This window comes from Callithrix jacchus, chromosome 8, assembly GCF_049354715.1.
Source record: "Callithrix jacchus isolate 240 chromosome 8, calJac240_pri, whole genome shotgun sequence".
Taxonomy (NCBI): Eukaryota; Metazoa; Chordata; class Mammalia; order Primates; family Cebidae; genus Callithrix; species Callithrix jacchus.
Genome location: NC_133509.1, coordinates 81300647 through 81322487, shown reverse-complemented (window position 1 = coordinate 81322487; position 21841 = coordinate 81300647). Strand labels below are relative to the sequence as shown.

Here is a 21841-nt window from a genome sequence, read left to right as displayed (position 1 = left end):
TTTTTTTTTACAAGTCTGGTAATTAAATTGGGTCCCAGACATTGTGATTTCTACCTTGATAGGTACTGCATATTTTTGTATTCTTATTAATATTTTTGAGCTTTTTCAGGGAAGGTAGTTAAGTTACTTCAAAACAGTTTGATTATTCTAGGGCTTGCTTTTAAGATTTGTTAGGTTAAATTAATATTTGATATGGGGCTAATTATTTCTCATGACTGAGGCAAGAATATTCTGAGTCCTCCGCCCAATGTCCCATGTATTATGACGGTTTTCCATATGGTGGATGGGAACAGTCACCATTCCCAGTCCTGTGAAAACTGGGCACTATTAACTCAAACTCATCCCTCTGGTTCTTTCCCAAGCATTGGATAGATTCCTCATTTCATTTCCTGGTCAGTACTCTGCTAAATACTCAAGGGGGACTCCCTGCAGTGTTCTGTTTCTCTCTCCTTTTACCATTGCCACCCTTTTCTCTGGTATTCTGCTCTGAATATCCTAGTTTCCCTTGTTTTTTTTTTTTTAAACTCTCATCTCCTTAACTCAGATTTTCTACAAGGCTTCACCCTGTTTTCTTCTACATGCACCATGGCCTATAAACTTGGTATTGGTCAATAATAGAATTCACCTTATTTGACTCCCATTTCTCAGGGATCACACATCTTCATTATCTGATATCCAGTATCCTGAATACTGTGGTTGCATATACTTGGCCCAGTTATGTGGTTGTTTCAAGTAGAAGGATAGATCTGGTTCCTGTAACTCTATTTTTGGTGGAAACAAACTGAAAAAGTGAATAGGCTGGACGCAGTGGCTCACGCCTGTAGTCCCAGCACTTTGGGAGGCTGAGGCAGGCGGATCACCTGAGGTCAGGAGTTTGAGACCAGCCTGTGGAAACCCTGTCTCTACTAAAGATACAAAAATTAGCTGCGTGTGGTGGAGCATGCCTGTAATCTCAGCTACTGGAGAGGCCAACGCAGGAGAACTGCTCGAACCTGGGAAGCAGAGGCTACAGTGAGGCAAGATCGCACCACTCTACTCCAGCCTGGGTGACAGAGCGAGACTGTCTTGGTAAAAGAAAAAAAAAGTAAATAGTTTGAATTGATACATTTTTAAGCTATTTGAATTACCAGTGGAAAATAAAGATAAAGCAATCTTTTTATTTCAATCTATGTTCTCTCATTTCCCAACACATTTCTGGGTCTATTTGCAAAGAACTTTATTTCATTAATCTTGATTGTTCAAGGAAATGTGAAACACAACTAAATAATCCCATGCCTCTTTTGTTATTTTTGTCTTGTTTCATTTTAGAGACAACTTCTTTTGAATTGTTTATACAAAGTATTTTTTTAACCCCAAAATCTTTTATGACTTGTCAAGCTTCTCAAAAATACTTTCTTCAGCATGCAACATCTTCTAGGAATGCATGATAATCCTATCAATTTATCACCATATAAATTAAGTTGTGAGAAGTTTTAATATTACTCAAATTTAACTTTCCAGCATTTGAAGATGTATTTACTTCAAGTGGAAGCCACAACTTTTACCTCTTGAAATTTTAAATGGAATATAAGTGACTCTGAGTCTCTTTCACCAACATTTACATTGTTTTATTTGTTTTGAGTTGCATGACTTTAAATTGATCCATAAATCCTTTACAAAATTACATGCACAGTCCTTTGTGTCCAACTAGTTTGCTTAGCTGAAAATACAATTATAGTTTAGTACTTTTTAAGACAAATAGAAGTTTTATTCTACTGAAATTTATTTTGGGGTTCATTTACTAGAACTAATTTAGCATGTTTAGTGCTTGAGATGAAAATATATTTTGCTATATTTAGAAAAATTAGGGCAACAATTCCAACAAAGTAAAATGAATATATTCTTATAATGTCAATTAATTTCACATCCCATACCAAGGAAAATATTTAAAAATCCTCTTTTAATACTTTACTTCTTTCATAGTATATTTCAAATGTTTCTAGGGGTAAAATATATAAATATATTGTGAGACCAAATGCTGTTTACATTTTCTTAGTTTAAGTGAAAGGGATTCTGGAAATCTCCTACTTTTACATATTCATTTAAAGACTTAGAAATAGGTTTTGACATAATTCTTGAGAATACTGAAATACAATAGTACTATAAGAGGGACTGGAAAAGAGACTATAGTGTTCTCCTTACATCATGCTAACTTATGTTCCAACTAAGAATAACAATAAACTAGAAAATATTGTCCTCGTTAGTAGACATTATATGCTCATACAGCATATCTGCCATTCGAAGCCATATTCCAGGGCAATTATACAGACACAATGGAGGCTCCGGAGTTAACCACTGAAAATATTTACCAATTGCAGCTCACAAGTTGATGCATTTCTTTGTCTTTCCCAACAGTCAAATCTCGTGGTACTATTTAATACTAGAAATTTTGACAACCAATTGACATTTGTCCCACAAGTTGAATTGGCAGAGTTTTGTGAAGTTAATCTCACTGTTCCTATTTGGGAAGTTCCCCCAGGGAAAAAGCCAACGCTACCCACTAGGTCTGTTATTGTCTCCAAGTTTGTTTTATAATGGTTGAGGATATGTCAGTTGTTTGCTAAACAAATCATAAAATAAAGGCAACATTATTAACACTAATGGTTATTTTAAATGTATTTATATACTGAAGTTTTTCAAAGTAATAATATACTGTCAATTTTCAAAATGCAGTCTTACAGTTTTGCATTTGCCTTAGCATAAATGATTAGAACTGATGTGTCTTTCGTCAGAAAGAAGATACGTTGCAAATATTTGCAGAAGTCACCATTAACAATGAAGGCAAATCATCAGAACTGCATTATATTCTTTAATTCCCCTATCTACTTTTACTCATGAGTGATCCATGTAACTCTTTTCGTGCTGAGAAATTATATTTGAACACACACTTTTATAGCATCATCTATATCTTTATTTTGACATTTATATTTATATGCTTTAAAGCATTATGCGTGTAAGAAACTGTCATTGATGAATTGAAACAATTTTGTCAGGTAAAATTCTAATACATAAATCCACATACTTTTTAAAAATTCCCTTTTTAATTTACTCACCAAAAGTTAATTTTCTGATTACACAGTATTTTTTTATGTTAAGTTTGCTGAGTTGCATGAACACACTGTGAAAACATTTCCATTTTAAACTCATCATTTCAATTAAGGAAAATAATTTAAAATAATATTCCTATTGTGTGAGGGAACAGGTTTTACATAATTTTACCTCTCTTTTAGTAGACTTAAACTTTAACATTTTCTCCAGGGGTACCTAGATACTGTTTTTCCTTATTCAAGTCAGTTAAACCAAATGCATTTCAAAAGTACTGAAGAGGGAAGGAAAATGGTTTTATCTCTATAATGTAATAGTAGTCAAAATAATGATGGGAATTCATAAAAATATGATAATTTAACTTTTTTAACTTGGGACTCTTCATTCTCCAAATAAATATAATTTACATTTTCGTTGTTATGTATCCTTTTTGCCAAAATATATCATATTTTAATGGATTGTTATAATTTCTCATCTTTATATTCTAGAAAAAGCAAAGATTTATTTTTACAAATGCTTAAAAGTTTGGGTAAGGCACTTATTTAAATTTAATATCTACACATTATATTTGTGCAATCTAACTCACACAAAAACACTGGCAAGTAAAACATGCTTTGTCTAGATCTTAGTCTGGAAGTCATTTATGAATCTGTTTAAATTTATAAAATTTAATTACAATAATTTGGAAATATAAGTGTAGTCAAGAGCTCAGAGCATAAATAAAACAATGCCCAAAGGATTATATATCATATATACCCGAAGGATTATAAATAATTCTATTATAAAAACACATGCACACGTATGTTTGCTGCGGCACTGTTCACAATAGCAAAGACTTGGAACCAACCCAAATGCCCATCAATGACAGACCGCACAAAGAAAATGTGGCACATACACACCATGGAATAGTCATACAGCCATAAAATAGGGTGAGTTCATGTCCTTTGCAGGAACATGAATGAAGCTGGAAACCATCGTTCTCAGTAAACTGACACAAGAGCAGAAAACCAAACACCACATGTTCTCACTCACAAGTGGGTGTTGAACGATGAGAACACATGGACACAGGGAGGGGAACTATACACACTGAGGCCTGTCAGGGGTGGGGGACTAGGAGAGGGCTAGAAGAGGGGTGGAGGACTACAAGACAGATAGCATTAGGACAAATACCTAATATAGATGATGGCTCACATTCTGCACAGGCACCCCAGAAATTAAAATATAATTTTAAAAATGCAGTAAATATTTCTTTGTGAAAGTCAACCAGTTAAAAAATAATCTGTATCTTCCTAATAGCAAAACTGTAGTAATTAAAAGGAAACAAACATGCTGCACAGGACCTGTCTTTTTCTTTCTGTTCAAAAAAGACCCTGTCGAAGACTGCAATATTTATCTGGCCTACTGAAGTAGATTTTTTATCATTACAAGATTATAAATAAATATTAAAAATACAAATTATGACTGTTCTGAGTTTTATTGCTAGAATTTTATACCAATAACTACTCATTTCCTACTTTATTTACACACAATATCTAAAATTCCTGCTGTGCTTAAAGAAATAATCTTCCTTTATCAATGACAAAATGTGTTGTCAATAATAGTAAATGTAAATATATTTGCAAATCAGCCTACTTGTTTTTAAAGTACCACTTCATTTATTTGTTATCACCAAGGGATGAAATATTCATATAAGGTAATGTTCTAGGTATAGGAAGCCCTCTGGACACATGACACTTTGATTTTGTTGATTTCTAATTTTGCTGTTCAGCAGACCACTGACTTATAGTCAACATATTGCCAGTAGGTAGGTAGCACACATATGAAATTGCATTAGTCAATCTGCTTCCTGATGTTCCCTAAAGATGGTTGCCCCACATATTCTCTCAATCTGACAACAAAAAGGTCTATCTTTTACAATTTCACTGCTCTGGGACTCTTTTTTTTTTTTTTTTAGCACAAGCCTAGGTCCAATCATTTGATTTTGATCAAGCTGCACAGGGAGGCAGGAAGACAGAATGAAAAAAGGATAGTTTAATCCTTTAAAGGCAGTAGCAGAGTAAGTTTTGAAATGCTTTGAGTAATGGCAGGATCATTATAATTAAACTACCGGTTTCCCAGAACAGCAGCTTTAAAAAATTCAGGAATGACTTTGATGACATGTGGTTTTGATTTTTAATGAAATCTCACCATTTTATGTGACTCCTGCCTGGAAGTAACAGTAACTTACTAAGTGAAAGCACCTGTGTACTATGTATACACAGTATACAAAGTATAGACAGTTTCTTCAAACTTTGTACCTTTACATCGCTAAGACAGGAAATCCATGCACTGCCATTTTGTTTTGGGTTCAGTGATACAGAATATTTTGGATGTTTTTCAAACATCCTTCCTAATAAAAGGATTTTGACTTCAGTTTCATCTGTGTAAATTTCAAGTGCCAGCAGGTGCAGAGCATTTTAACCCACCTTTATTAGACTCTTCCCCACATCTCACTTCCCCACATAAAGCACATGAGAATGCAAACCCCTGATGTTTCCCATTTCTACATTGTAAAGCCTGTATTGTACGCTACACACAGTATTTAATATTAATTATTGGTGTGCTCTAACGCTGACTCTCTATCAGGTAAGGAACACATATCAAAGAAGGAAAATATACGCCAAGACTTAAAAACCTACTGTTTGGAAAAAGGGAAATATTTTCTCACAGGTAGTTTGCTCATACGGACAATTTATAAAGACCTCAAAGATCACTGTGCTCTAAATAAGTATGAATAATAATTATTTGAAATATAGTCACCTCGGCCATGTTCATAATAGGAGAAAATAGTTTTAATGTCTAGCAACGACTATAAGGTACTGGTTAAATAAATTATATCCATAATGTGGAATATTCTGCACCATTAAAATGACTTCCCTTTCTCCATATTCAATTCTCTCAAATGTTTTCCTAAATCTTTTCTCACAGACCTTTTAAATAAAGTACTGTTTAAAAGTCTTGAGACTTTTTAAAGCCACTTCCCAGTTACCTTTCCAGACACCATCCTATCTCAAATGCAAGTCATCATTTGCAAGCAGCCACAATAATACTTCATTGCCCGTTCTATCTGAAGACTGAGAATTTCCTAAATTGCTACCTTGGTTCTAAATATTTGAACTCCAGCTGCCATTCTGTTTTGGCTTCAGTGACACAGACCATTTTAAATGTTTTTCAAAGAGATGGCTTTATATAATCGTTATGAACATGCTTTTCTTAACATAGTTAAGCAGGAAGCTCCACATTTATCATATTAATTTATCAGTAAGAACTCAAATTTTTCTCTGCTATCAAATCATGAAAATTATTCTTTGTTTGATAAACTACATTTAATGAGGGACAGGGTCTCAATACAAAAGTTGACAGCTGATGCCTCTGCTTACCACCTGGAGATATCCATTGATAGAATTCTGAGAGCATACCGAAGAACACTGGATCAATTTCTAAAAAGTAGCCCAACTTCTTTCAAAATCATTCTAATTAAACTATGGCTTTCCCAGGACAGCAGCCTTGAAAAGTTCAGGAATGACTCCGATTTGCCTTTGAGGATATGTTTTAAAATAAAAACAAAAAGCAAAACTTTGGCATTGATAAAAATAAACTTTGTCAATTTTGTTGTGATGAAATAAGTCTAGAACTGTCATTAATAGTGCACATTACAGCTTAATGTTAGAAGCAGCTCTTTATTCAACCATTCTTTGGAAAGACCAAAGTAGATATTTCCTTTTAACATGTAAATATTTTTCTAGAACTATACACCCACCACCAAATGCCTCATAGTATTCAAAAGGATTAAAAAATTTTGCTGAAAGCAAGGAATAATTTGGAAGTTATAGAGAAAATTCTTATAGAGTCTTGTTTCTGTAAAATCAAAAAATATAAATTTGCAATTGTCATTCTATTGTCAATTGTATTGAGGATTTAGTAATAAATGATTATGATTTTATTCATTTATTTTTACAATATTCATGCACTGAGCCTCAGTGACCACCATTGTTATAGACACCATAAATTCAAAGCTATACCATGAGATATTCCACATAAATAGACTGATACATATCTTCAAGTTTAAGAAATAGAACATCAGCAGTGAAATGCTGGAGGTAAATTATAAAGTCAACAAGGGAATATGAGGGGCATATTCAATCTATTTGTGAGAAATCAATTTCAGAGACCGTACAACTTTGTTCTGGGCTTCAATAAACACATTACTGTTGTAAAGAACCCAGAATTGATTCATTTTTAAAAGTATTTCTATGAAACTAATGAGTTAAGTTTATATAAAACTGGAAATAATCTATTTCAGAGAAAGACTTTTCAAATAAAACATTTTACCTTATCCTTAAAAATTAAAAGAAGATGTGTAGTCATTGTTTTTATTGTATTATTTAATTAAATTTAGTTTTGATTTAAAACCAACACAGAGCTTTTCATGTGAAAAACTAATACTATGCAAGGAAGATTCAATTATTGGTTTTGAGATAAAAGTTTATGTTTTTGCACGTTTTAATTTTGAAAGACATCAAATACAAAAGATGCCAGGATTATTGACAAGTTTACTTTTGTCACCTTGATTTCTCAAAAGAAATTGATCTGAAAATCAAAGCTCTACATTTAGGTTTGTTTCATCCATGTTTGTAGCTCATTTTTGAAGGTATCCGAGGTCCTGGAATAGAAGGTGACATTGCTATTGATGATGTATCAATTGCAGAAGGAGAATGTGCAAAACAAGACCTAGCAACTAAGAGTAAGTATCTTTGTTTGAGATTGGTTTGATGTAATGTTAAAGTAACATTACTGTTAAATTAACATTTAATTAATTTTTAAGTTATTTTTAGTTGGTTTATTTAAAAATTTCTTATATCTAACACCCTTAGGTTTTTTTCCAGTTATTTTTAAAGTATTAAATTCAATTGTAGACATATTTTGCCTGAGATAAAATAGAAGTGAGATTTTAATTTAGAGCTATGTGAAGCAAGTACACTTTGATTTTTAATTATGATTTTAAAGCACTTTGATATTATTTGTTCTAGAAGATTTAAAATCTTTTATCAAAATATGTGATAAATCTATATCACACATATTTACATTTTAATTGAATTAGTCCATCTTCATTCTGCTATAAAGAACTGCCCAAGACTAGTAGTTTATAAAGGAAAGAGATTGTTTGACTCACAGTTCCTGCATGGCTAGGAAGGCTTCAGGCAACTCACGATCATTACGGAAGGTGAAAGGGAAGCAAGATACCTCCTTCCCAAGAGCGGCAATGAGAATTGCCGAGAGAAGGGGGAAGAACCTCTTATAAAACTGTCAGATCTCGTGAAAATTCACTATCATGAGAACAGCCTGGGGGAACCGCCCTGATGATTCAATTACCTCCACCTGGTTTCTCCCTTAGCACATGGGGCTTATGGGAATTATATTTCAAGATGAGATTTGTGTGAGGACACAAAGTCTACCATATCAGCATAGATGTTTTTATTCCTTCAGTTTGTGAATCTATTTTCTAAATCTAACTTTGCCAACTTTTTTATTTTTTGAGACGGAATTTTGCTCTTGTTGCCCAGGCTGGAGTGCAAGGCACAATCTCTGCTTATTCAGCAATCTCTGCCTCCCAAGTTCAAGCGATTCTCCTGCTCAGCCTCCTGAGTAGCTGGGATTACAGGCACCTGCCACCACGCCCGGCTAATTTTTTGTAGTTTTAGTAGAGACTGGGTTTCACCACATTTTCCAGGCTGGTCTGGAACTCCTGACCTCAGGTGATTATAGGCATGAGCCACTGTGCCTGTCCTTTTGCTAATCATTTTAATAAATTCAGCATTGTAAAGAACTTCAACATATATATATCAACATATATATATATAATTTTTCACTTTGAATATTATGGCTTAATGATATCTTTAATTTTATTTTTTATCATAGTCTCATTTTATAATAGAAGGGATATAAATAAAACATGATAAATAATGCACAAAGATTTAGAATTGTGTGTTTAGCTGCTTCTTAAAATCCTCCTCTCCATATTTCACATTTGAAGCTATGAAATAAGTATCATTCCTGTTAAAAATGACTACAATTGAAGGATTATCTTATACTCATCTGGAGTCTTTCATTTTGTGGTCATGTATAGAGAAAGTAATCAAACTAAATTTACACAAATTACTCATCAATTATTTAGCATAAAAAAAAGCATGAAAATCTATGTTGTATAAGCGTAGAGCAAATCAGAGTCTTTGTTAATTTACTGGATTTGGTGAGAAACTCTACCAGTATAGATGTTGAAAGTCAAATTTATACAACTATTCACTGATTGCTCATATGAACTGAATTGACTCAATTCTAAAGTATTGTCAAAAAACAAAAACTGAAATTGCATATAACAATGAATCATTTTGCTCATAGTATCTTGTCATTAAATTTAGTATTTCAAAGAACATATTTAGTAAAAATGTACCCCTGTATCTGTCTAGTTCTGCTTTCGAAAGCCAGTAGCTATGCTCAAAAGAACAAAGTTTTCTAATGCATAGGAAAACATGTATTCTCCTCAAGAGAGAATGGGATTTCTTTTGAATTTCAGTGTGACTGAGTGGCAGTAACATTTTATTAACCGAAGGTAGTTACAACTTTATACAGAAATTTTACATTTTCATAATGTAAGCACAAATATTATAAATACATTCAATTAATTGCTTTAAACTTTTCAAAGGAGGAAAGCAAAGGGAATTATTTACTCCCGCGAGTGGAAAGAAAGCATAACCGATAAAAGTAGCCGCAGTTAAATGCTGTGAAAGCCCATAGGGATTTCATTACTGTACAAGGCCTATTACAATAGAACATTTTTATAATTAGTTCTTTTTCTCTTAAACTAGCAAGTCTAAGAAATGTGTGGCAGTTTTAAATACGAAAATATCCCCTATATATACTGTGGGTATTTTTATTTAAAATCTATAAATCAGGGGAAATAATCTTAATTGAATTAAAATAATCTATTTGGTATGAGAAATTTTTCTGTTACATTTGTGTCATTTAATTACCATTTATTAAGTTCATTCTGATGACTGGCATTTGATTAATGTTTATTAAATGAATGTTATATTCTAAGTATAGACCAGCCTGAAGTCTGAAAGCCTCTTCCTGATTCCTCAGGCTACCAGTTCTTTCCAGGCAATAAATGGTACCATGTCTCACACCATCCAGATATGATTGTATGTCTTTATTTTCAAACTCAACTCTCCCCTAGATGCAAGCCATTTTCCAATTTTAGCTAGGTTAATGAATTATGCCTGTGTTATCCCTCCTTGATAAGGCATGCATTCTAAGAGGCATCACCTGGCACCAGGCTTTAACAGAAATCCCAATTAAAGTAGGACTTTCTAGGCAGATGGGTGGAAGGAATTTCTTTAGTTAGAATAGTCTTCATAGTGCCTCTAAAAGTTAAACTAAAGGAAAAATGATGTGCACAATTTATAGATAACAGGCTGATCTAAACATGGATAATCTACTAGTTGCAATTGTTAATTTCTATACACATAACCATCCCTTTCTAGTTTTCATTGAGAGATTTTCTGTCAGTATTCAAGTTTATCCACTTCTGAAAGTTTGAAAAGAAAAAAAACCTTGCTTTTTGAAGATTTCTGAGAATTTTCTCCATGTTTCTGCTTTCCTATGCCTAGCAAAACTCTTAAGATTGAGCTCAACCACAATCCTAAGTGAATACCTTATGAACAAGTTTTCATAGCATATTATATCAATTCAAAATCTGTAATCTTTTTATCAAGTGCCTTACCATATATTCATTTCCTTTTTACTTCCCTTAGCAATGAAGCTAATAAACAAAGCAAAATAAAAATAAATATCTTCCTGAAATGTTGTCATATACTTGTTTTATTATTCACCAAGGTTGTGTTAGCAGCTATGTGGAATGCTTATTCCTCTTCTTTTTTTTTTTTTTTTTTTTGCCTTTATTTTCCTTATTTTTAGATTCTGTTGATGGTGCTGTTGGGATTTTGATTCATATATGGCTTTTTCCCATTATCGTCCTCGTCTCTATCTTAAGTCCTCGAAGGTGACCTTATCCAGGCAGAGGCTATAAAAGATTCACCAGGCACTGGCATGAAGAAAGAGTCTTTGTAAATGGACATTGAACAAACAAACTACCAAAGATTCCTCCACTGACTACTGACTCAAAAATAAAACAATAAAAACAAATTTTTTAAGCACTGGGGATAAAAAGACATCATGGAAGTATAACTTATTCCAACCTAAACATAAAAGATAATCTTGACCTGAGTAGAGAAGAGACCTTCAGGTGCTTTTGTGGCTAAAAAGATTACAGCGTCATCTGGTTGAACTCTGGAAAAATAAAAAAGAAAATAAGAAAAAAAAGAGCTATAGAAATCCTTGTCAAAGCACAAAGTCATGGCTGGTTTTGTTTCAAATGAATAGTTTGCTTGTTACCATGGAAACCTAATGGCCTGCCAACAAAAACCTCACTGTAAACAGGGTACGTGAAGAGCTGGCATTTATTTTCCTTTCAAGAAGGTTTTCTTAGAGAATTAAATAAATGTAGGCCCTTTTACCTTTGGCTGTTACCCTTCCTTGAAAACAACCCGAACTCAGAATTATTTAAAGCATTCATGTTCCTCCCCACCTTATCCCCATCCCACCTTTATTATTATTATTATTATTTTTCCTACCATGGCTAAGCTAGATAACTGTATGCTGTCTCTTTTTGCATGCACTACTATCCAGGATGGTAAACCTGGGCTTACATATTACACAGGCTTATCGGAGTTTGCTTGCGGCCACTTGAACACCCAAACTACGTCATCTGTTCCAATGAAGAAACCAAACCACCATCTTTTATAAATTGCCATGGAAACCAAGTGCCTTCAATGAAACAAGCCTGAATAATTTTCAACTCAGAAGCTTGCACTGCTAAGAGTGGTTTGTGTAAAACTATTTTATAAACAAACTACAGAGCCTAAATGTGCAAATTACAGGCAAGACAACAAAGCCGCTTCTGAAGAAAAAAGGACCGAAGCTGCTGCGTAAGCCCATGCAGACAAGATATTTGTTTAACCTCCTAGACAGCCATGGCCTTTCGGCTTATTGTCCATTAGAAAATTACTTCCATTGAGATCAGACATGGAGCAACACTTTTTTTCTTCCAGGTTATTAAATGGGTCAACCAGAGCAAAAGGTTATTAAGAATACTTAGTGCAGAAGGTGGTAAAATACAGAAGTGATTTTTTTTACTCTAACCTCTATTTGAAATGAAATTGGCCCTAGCTTTAGAGGGAACAAGGAAATGTTTGGGATTGCAGTGCATACTAACTCTACAGTGGAACTGGGCCTGAAAAATCTGGCTTTATTCTAAACTCTGAGGGTAATATGCCTCTGCCCTATAGTCAGACTCTGTGCAAATTGTGAAATATTATTTTATTATTTTACCAAGATTAAAAAACACTTTTACAAAAAAACAAAAACCTGTAAAAATGATTTTGAGCTACCTGAGGACAAATCATATCTTTAACCAGCCAGTTTTCCAACGCATTGTAAATTTCACTTAAACCTGTTGGTTATGAAAATTTGAAGATCCTTTTCCTTAAATTATCTCAGCTTTTAACTTCATTTAAAAAGACTTTTGTCTAAGAAGAGTATTACTATTATATGTTCTTTCAACACCCCAGGATTAAAAAAAACTGATTATGCAAGTAATTGGAATATAAGTATTAAATTATAACATTTGCAAATATTAATATAAAAGCACAACAAAATGTAGTAGAAAATGACAAAGCTTGATTTTTTTAAAGCAATTCTGTAGAAATGTTTGTGCAAATTCAGTAATTCAATTTAAAGTATAATTTTACAGCTATGTTCAATAAAGCCTCTTTCCAGGTAAGGTATGACAAGCAGTATGTGTGTTTGTTGAGCAATGTTCACTTATCACTAAAATGAAATTAGTTATACAATTTATTGGTTACCATGGGATAAATCTTCAGTGCTCCACATACCTTAATGTCTGCAGAAAGAAATTTTAATAGGAACTCCCTAATGCACTCTCCTATATTTGTAATACTTGCAAAACAAAACAAAACAAAACAAAACAGTTAAACCTTTGAAGGTAAAATATGAAATATATATGAACCTGGAATTTAATGTCTATTTTAAGTCAGTTCAAAAGGGGACCTGTTTGAATTTAGGCAGTGTTGGAATTGATCTGAATCAAGTCCTTTAAATTAAACATGATAAACAAATGAGTTTCATAACTTATTTGAATGAATTAGACATATTAAATTTTTTTCAGAGTTTCACAGTCACCCATATACTTTATCAGATCAAAGAGATTCAAGTAAACAATATCTGGAGCATTTATTTTATTATTTACAAAATTTCCCTTCACCTTGACTTCCATTTTGTGGCAACTAGCCCCTTTTCTCCACTTTCTCTTATCAGTAATCACCCTTTTTAATTGATTTTCTTCACTTTCATTCCCAATAATATTAATGAAAATGTTTTACATCTAAAAGGAGAGTCTTAACTCAATGCCCTCTTCCTTGATCTTTAAGATTTCAGTGAGGCTTTAGCAATAAAACATAAAAATTAAATTTACAAAGTCTATATTCAGAATATTTGAATATACATGTATCATTTTCAGGTAAAGAGTCAAATGTCCTATTACCCTAAATAATTATGCACAAAGAAACTACTGTAAGAAAAAGTTTCAATCCTATTACTAAGCATTTATAAAATACTAAAATCTTTCCCACCCTCTCAAACAGTAAGAATACACAATGCTTCAGAAGTTGATGAGAACTGGCTGGTACTTCACAAATTAATTTTGCTTAAATAGTTTAAAAGCTGTAGATGAATGTGAAGAACAAAGGGGCAATCAGAAGTGCAAAGCAATCAGACTTATTGAGATGGTAATAAAATGTATATCTCAAGTGGGTTCTGGATTATTCATGTAAACCAACAAACAATTTGAATCAACGTTTTTCACTTCAGATCTTATGTTCAGTTGCTTTAATTGAAAGTAAATGGATAGAAGTGTAGAAATTTTAAAAGATTGGGATAAGTGAAATGTAAATTTTGTTAAGTAGCCTCTTCTTTAATATTAGTAAAAATAATGAAACTTTTAAAACACCCTTAGCAATTACCTTCCTTTTCCTAATATTTTTTGTATTTATTATGAACTGGACTCACCAACATATTTTTCCTTTTCCATTTTGGTAACATATTTAATGTGTAATTGATACCAATATTTTTTGTTCTTTTAAGGAAAGGAACCAGGCAATGGAGTTTTTAATGTTCTGGAAGAATGAATATACCATGTAATCTCTTATTGCCAGTAATTCATCCCAATTAATTAGGAGTATTATTCTATTTCATCGGTTCAAGAATGCCTGTCTCTCTACATGTTCACATCTCTGCAATTGGGCCTATTTTAACTGCCATTGGCAGCATTTCTTTGCAGTGAGATATAAAAGGCATTACAGATATAATGAAATTCAGTAAAGTCACTAACATTGCCAGAAGTGCCAAACAATGCCTAATATGACTACTTTTCAACAAACCCTAAAGTGAGAAAAAACACCCAACCATATTTGTAAGATTTACATCAAATGCTCATTGACTATGCAGTATTTAAAAATAATGTAACTTTTATTTTGTCCATTTAAAAAATCTGAGTCTTCTCTGAAGTACATAATATACATACCTAGGTTCATTTTTTTTTCTTTTTTCTGCTACTTGTTTTTCAGTTCCACAAATCACAGTATGCTATATATACGTGTTTAAAATGTTTCCACTTTCATATTATTGACAATATTTTGTCACAAGTATGGCCTGCCATTAACTTTTCTTTCAAAGATTTGAAAGATGCATGGTATACCACAGTGTCATGCAATAGGCTAACCTAAAGGTATTTCATTTCACAAATATCACAGAATTGACTTTGGCATGGCAATGAATTATGATATTATAATATTGAGAATTACAACCCAGCTAGTCAGTTACATCATGTAATAGAGTAAAAATAATTCCATTCTTTTGTATTTTAAAATATGATGAAATACAAATTACAACTGTATTAACTTTTCACCAAACATGCATTTTTATTTTAAAGACTTTATAATAAACATATATGTCAATAAAACGTGTAACCTGAAGAACAATTAATTCATTTAGTTATGTAATTAAGACTGTATGAACCTGGCTGTGGTGTTTTTCATGACTGATTTTCTTTGCTCTGATTAGTGATTTGAAAGATGGTAACGGAATAATCTGATTTTTATAGGCTGATTTCCAAGTATTCTTATGAATGCATATTATTTACCGGAAACCTTTTCTTTTTTAATGTGCCTTTCAAAGATCAGGGCCAACCAACAGACATTGAAACTGGAAAAACTTTACCCCAAATTAATTTGCTTCTTGGTTGATGACTACTTATTACTAATTGCTTCATCTGTGTCTCACCAAAGCAGAAGGTACACTCTTCTTGCAACTGGGTAGTTGATGTCAATGAGGAGTTATTGCATTTTCTGTGAAAACAATAAAATCATAGGGTTCAATCCCAAGCTCTTTCCTTTCCTACAAAGTTCCCTTTGTGACTAATCAGTTTATTAGTTTTCTTAGTGCTTATTTTTAAAAAGCAATGTCTGGCATTTTCTACTTCTGCTTAGGAGAAAGGCTATCACAGAATGATCAGAACTTTTTTCAAATCTAATATAAAATGTTCTTTGCTGAATATCCATAATATTTATCAGTAAACATGTATATTGTTATTATGTAGAAAAAGAAAGACTAAAGACTTGAAATCTTAATGTCAACTATGTCAGTTCTGAATCAATCCATATATTCATGTCTGCGTAGAAAAGGAAGCAAGGCTTAGAGAGGGAGAAATATTCCATATATTTGTATATGGATGACTTTATTAACATTATTAAATTAAAGCTTAATAAATTATGAGTGGTGATATCACTACCCTGAACCTACATTGAATATACTGAAATTAGGGAACTGGAATTCAAAATGTTGAGTAGGCCAGAGGTTAAACTCTGGGTAAAAACTGAAATAGTTTTCTCAAGGAAATATTTACAACTGATTGAATTTAATTTCAATTGTACTAATTTTCCATGAGTTGAGCTAAAATGTATTTTTATGTTTCAATAAAAAAATGGGAAATTCTATAAAATAGGGATTAGCTTGTTAGTTTCAATTTGTTTTTGTATGGCTCTTAATTGTTGTCCTGGATTTCCAGGATATAATTTTTATTTCTTTAGTCTCATCAATATATTTAAATGTGTAAGTTTAATCAAATATACATTGTGTTAAATTTATACTGAATATTAGTTACATTTGAAATTTTGAAGTTTAGATTTAATTACATTTTCCTTTTGATATTTTCCTCCTGCTAAATAGTTTCAGATAGCTGTATGTTATTTTCCCTTGGATTTTTTTTCTCAATAAATGAAATTATGTTAAATACTCTAGTAGTGTTTTGGGGAAATTTCTGCTGTCAATAAGCACTTAAGTTAGGAACAAAAAGATATTTAGAACACCAATTATATTTGCAATTTAAGATGAAAATGCCATCATTTCTCTCACTACTGAAAAGCTTTTATAGACTCAACACTGCAGTAAGCACAATTAGCTCATTAAGATATGTGTTGATTTTTACATCCTTTCTAAGGGATCATTTATAAGATTGTGTTAAACAAGCAGGCACTAAAATCTTCCTGAATGAATGTGATTTAAGAATTATAACTCAATTTAGTAACCCTGGGCTTCTGTATGATATGTGAAATAATTGTGGCTTAATGGTGCTAATGTATTTCAGGAAGATAGTTCATGGGGACACTTGGCGAAATGTGAGTTTTCTGGGAGAAACAAATAATATTGCTTGACAATGATTAAGTGAACCGAAGTATAAAGGGAGTTCAGAAAATAAACTTGCTTATCATTGTTTCCCTACTGACATTTTAGCATAATTTTGTTTTTATTTTTGGTATTATATCTCAAAACAAATTTACGAAATTTTGAAAATGCAGTGACAATTAACATTAACAGAATCATAACAGTATTCAAAGTCAGCTCCCCAGCTGCTTTCTAACTACGTGTTAATTACTATATATTTTTCATATGCTGTTTTAGTATAATAGTTGAATTAAGGATCTTACCTATATTTGTATTTTCTGTAGTCTTTAGTGGTCTACATGAATGCTTCCCAAATGAAACTGTAACCTCTTCCATTGCAAAGATGTGTCTTTTACATCTTTAGTAGTCTCTATTGAAGCTGGGTAAATTGTAAGTCATGCTTCTATGGAGACTACTGAATTAATAATTATTGAAATAATTTATGATTTAGAGCCATATTTAGACCAAAACATATTCATTGAACCTAGAAATAAGCAGCAACTTCATCTTTCACTAAGGAAATCGATGAAAATTCATAGACTGAAGAGATCTCCTGTATATTGAGAAAAATGAGAAGCCAACGGAAGCAACAGTTTAAACCATTTGCAACAGAATTTTCCAGCACTTCTTACTTTAACAGAAAACAATTGTATTTCTTAATAAAAGAGCAAATATTAATGTTTCTGCAAACAATATCATTATATGTTTAAACTAAGTAAAATTAGATGAATACTGCATATTTTATGTTAGATATCAGAATTATACATGAGAATAATATTTTAGGGAATCTAGATAACTAGAATATACTAATTATAGAATATTATGCTTCATTTTACATCAGTAGGATCATATAAGCTCCAGCTAAATTCAAACTCTTAGCTCCTTTCTAGAGTTTGTTGCAGAATGTATTTCTTGGAATCTAAATTTGATGTGTAGTATATTTAGACATGCAAATATTTTTCAGAGTTTCATGATAATTTGAATTGTAAAACAAAATGTTTAAGACTATTTGGGGGTAATAGTTTATGTAGCAAAAACTATATTCTCACAAATGGAACAAAATAATAAGAAACAAATTAATTTTCAAAATCGGAAACAGCGTTGAATAGAGAGGACTATTAATTTTTATTATTTTAACTTGTTTCTGCTTTGAATTACATGTTTTAATTTTCAAAACTAATACAATTCAACAGGCCAATTAGTCGAAAATATAAGGATGGTATGGTGTTAACATACGCTGGCCAAATAATAATTAAGTAAATGAAAAATAAGTACTACAATGTACATTGTAATTTTTAATGACATAAACATACATCTTTCTTTTTTTCAGATTTTGACAATATCATGTACAAGACTGAGATTTTGTATGTATCCAAAAAGCTTTTCCAATGCAGTTGTATCTGGGGGCACTGGAAGGGTATCCATTCTGAATCAATCCCCCACTATAGAATATGATCCAGTTATTCTGCAATTTCTCACTCAGTTATCCATTCCTTCCTCCTTAGCACTACTTTTTCCATTCAGTCTTCCTTTAAACTACAAATACTTTCTTAAGAGAAAGATATTAGTCCCTAATATTATGGGGTACATTTTATCAGATCAGAATCTTCCAATAACTAGAATAATAGGCAGAGAAAACTTACCAGAAAGGACTAGGAAGAAGAAGGAGAAGCATGCTAAAAGTAGATGTATAAAACTTTAAAGACTACATTTATTTTATAATTTCTCTGAGAATAGGTTCAGATTGCAAACCCAATACAGAAAATGTAGATACAATGAGAAGAATGTCCAGCTGTTCGATATATGCAGTGATTCGAAGAGCCGAGTGGTAGAGTTTATAAAACAGAAACATAGACAATGAGGTCACAGAGATGGGAACGATATGAACAGGTATGGATAATGTCGTTTAAAATGAAATTATTAAATGAGTGCTCACATCAGTACAATGGAGACGAAAGGAAAATTTCATAGTCAAATGCATTTAGTAGTGACATAAAATCTAGAAAGTGAAAATAAAGTATTCAAATCAAGTAAGTTTGAAAAGGGGTTGCAATAAACACATTTGCAAATATTTTACACATGTTCTTCTTGCTTTGTCTCCTTTTCAGTGACTATGTACAACTTGGCTTCTCTGCCTACTTTCTTCTTCCTGGGTTATGTGAAGTCACATTATGTAGGTTAGTTTAGAGTAAATTTTACTTTAAGACGTATTTCAACAAGCAAGTTCCTGTCTCAAAGTGCTTCTGCTCACACTCTTACTCTAGCACTTTCTCATTAAGTAATTTTAATCAACTTATTTAATGTTCCTACAACTCAGTTTTTTTTCTTCTGTAAAATAGGGATAACAGCAACAGTAATAATATGGTATTTCATAGGATTGATGGGATGCTTATACGAGATAATCTGAGAAAGGCACCTAAATAATTTCCTAGAGCACAACAAGCATTGGAGCACTAACTCATTATTGATATGCTTCCTATTATTAGAGAAAGAAAAAGAAGAAAAAAGAAGAATGTTGAAAATCATGATGTCTGTTTCAATGCACGTATGCCACGTTTGGAAATTATCAAGTTATCAAGTTATTTCTACTTTCTCTAATAATCCTACTTCAAGCCCTTGTTTACACTTACATTCATACACACACACAGCATTTACATAATGATTTATCATTTTCAAATTGTTCTCAAACTCATTATATTATATGTTACTCTACATATTATGGAAGACTTAAGATTTTTTTTTTTCTAAAACCCTTACTCTCAAAGCATGTAGAACTGCACCCTTTCACATGTGACCCAGGAGGAAAATAAAATAGTGTTTAATAGGCAATCTCTCTTGTATTTTAATATCCACTAAACCCGCATACGTCAACAAATCTAAGGCAACATTATTTTAAATAGCATGAAGACGAAAACAAAATCTGTTTTCATTGTGATTATAAGAACCACCAGTTTTAACAGTCAGTCCTATTTCATAGATGTTAAAGTGTTTTTAAAAAAATTAAACATTAACTGGCCAGGCATGGTGGCTGGCTCTCACCTGTAATCCCAGGACTTTGGAAGGCTGAGGTGGGTGGATCACCTGAGGTCAGGAGTTCAAACCCAGCCTGGCCAACATGGTGAAACCCTGTATCTACTAAAAATACAAAAATTAGCTGGGTGTGGTGGCAGGTGCCTGTAATTCCAGCTACTCAGGACACGAGGCAGTAGAATCACTTGAACCCAGGAGGCGGAATTTGTAGTGAGTCAAGATCTCACCATTACACTCCAGCCTGGGCAACAGAGCAAAAACTCTGCCTCAAAAAAATAAAAATAAACTTTAAAATTGATAATATGTGGCATCATTTATAATTATTCCAGATCTTTTCTTTGAACCTCACAGGAAACCTGCTTTGTGTATTAGAATGCAGCCAGATGCAGATTTTAATGTTAATCAAAATCTCCTAGGATAGTTGTTGACAATTCAAATTACAAGGTTTTGGCACCAGAGGTTTAGATTTAATAGAGATGGAGCCTAGGTTTTAAACAAGCTGCTTAAATAATTCTGATGCATGTGTTCAAAACAACATAATTTGGTAAACATTGGTGTAGTGGAAAGAACATACATTCAAATTCTAATTTTACCATTAGTAGCTGTGTGACCTTATGTAGATAGTTTAAGTTCTCTGTTCCTCACTGTTCCCTGGATACACCATAAAGTGGCCTGGAGCCAGACTAACTGGGTTCTTCCTTATACAATTTCCCTCGGTTCCTTCATGTGTAATAGCGGGTAGTATATTGCCTAATTTATGAGCTAGTATAAGTAAAACACTTATAACATTACTAGTAAATAAGAAGTGCTACATAAGTGTTTGCTCACCTGTAAAAAAAAAAGGGGGGGCAGCAATAATAGGACCTATCTCATAATGCCATGATGATTAAATGAGGTAATGCATATCAGGTGTAATATTTAGCAAAGAAATCTTTTCTTTCAAAATAATGGTTTAATGTAGTAATCTATCTTCTTAATAATTTTTAATTTTTTTCATGAATAACCCTTGTGTTTTTTTAAATCTTGTTTTATCTTGAGGACAGACAAGTAAGAATTTTCTACAATACTTTAATGATTCAAATATTTTAATATTCTTATTTAACTGACATAAATTATATTAGCTCTCAAATGAAGTAAGTCCTCTGGTATTACTTTCTAATATAAATGATTTTGAATAATTATGCTTATTTTAGAATATAAAAAAATAGAAAAATTAGACATTTTTAGTGAATAAGCACAAGTTTGGTATTCTTCAAAAGTTAACCATTAATATTTATATATGTACATATATTCTAGAGAGAAATATTGCTAATTTGTAAACATTTAACCTTTTATTTTGACATAATTAGATTTACATGCAGTTGTAAGAGATAATACAAAGGTTTCATACACAGTTTACCCATTTTCCCTCAATGATAACCTTTAAAACTGTAGTACAATATCATAAACACATTGACATTGATACAGTCCACTAATACTGTTCCCTAGTTTATTTGTGCTTCTGTGTATGTGTGTATTTAATTCTATGTATTTTAAACACATCTCTAGCTTCATGTATCCATCACCATAGTCAACATACAACAGTTCAATCACCACAAGGATCCCTTTAGTGCTGCCTTTTGACAATACATCTCCCTTAGGCCAGCCAATCCTATACTACTGGCAACAATTAGTCTGCTCTCCATTCCTACAGTTTTGTCAGTTAAGGAATGTTACATAAATGGTATCATATGATACATAAATATTGGGGAGTTGCTTTTTTCAGCCTAAT

General features: G+C 32.2%; 1 protein-coding gene across 4 annotated transcripts in view; it reads left to right on the top strand.

Annotated features, from left to right (window-relative positions):
• MDGA2 (MAM domain containing glycosylphosphatidylinositol anchor 2) overlaps window positions 1-16611 on the top strand; it is an 871115-nt gene extending 854504 nt beyond the window's left edge. For all 4 annotated transcript variants that reach the window (XM_078334840.1, XM_078334839.1, XM_017977077.4 and 1 more), the window contains 2 exons: window positions 7762-7867; window positions 11101-16611. In XM_078334840.1, coding sequence (XP_078190966.1) covers window positions 7762-7867; window positions 11101-11189 — 195 coding nt within the window. In that variant the 3' untranslated portion in view covers window positions 11190-16611. The remainder of the gene's footprint in view (window positions 1-7761; window positions 7868-11100) is intronic.
• The last annotated feature ends 5230 nt before the right edge of the window (window positions 16612-21841 follow it).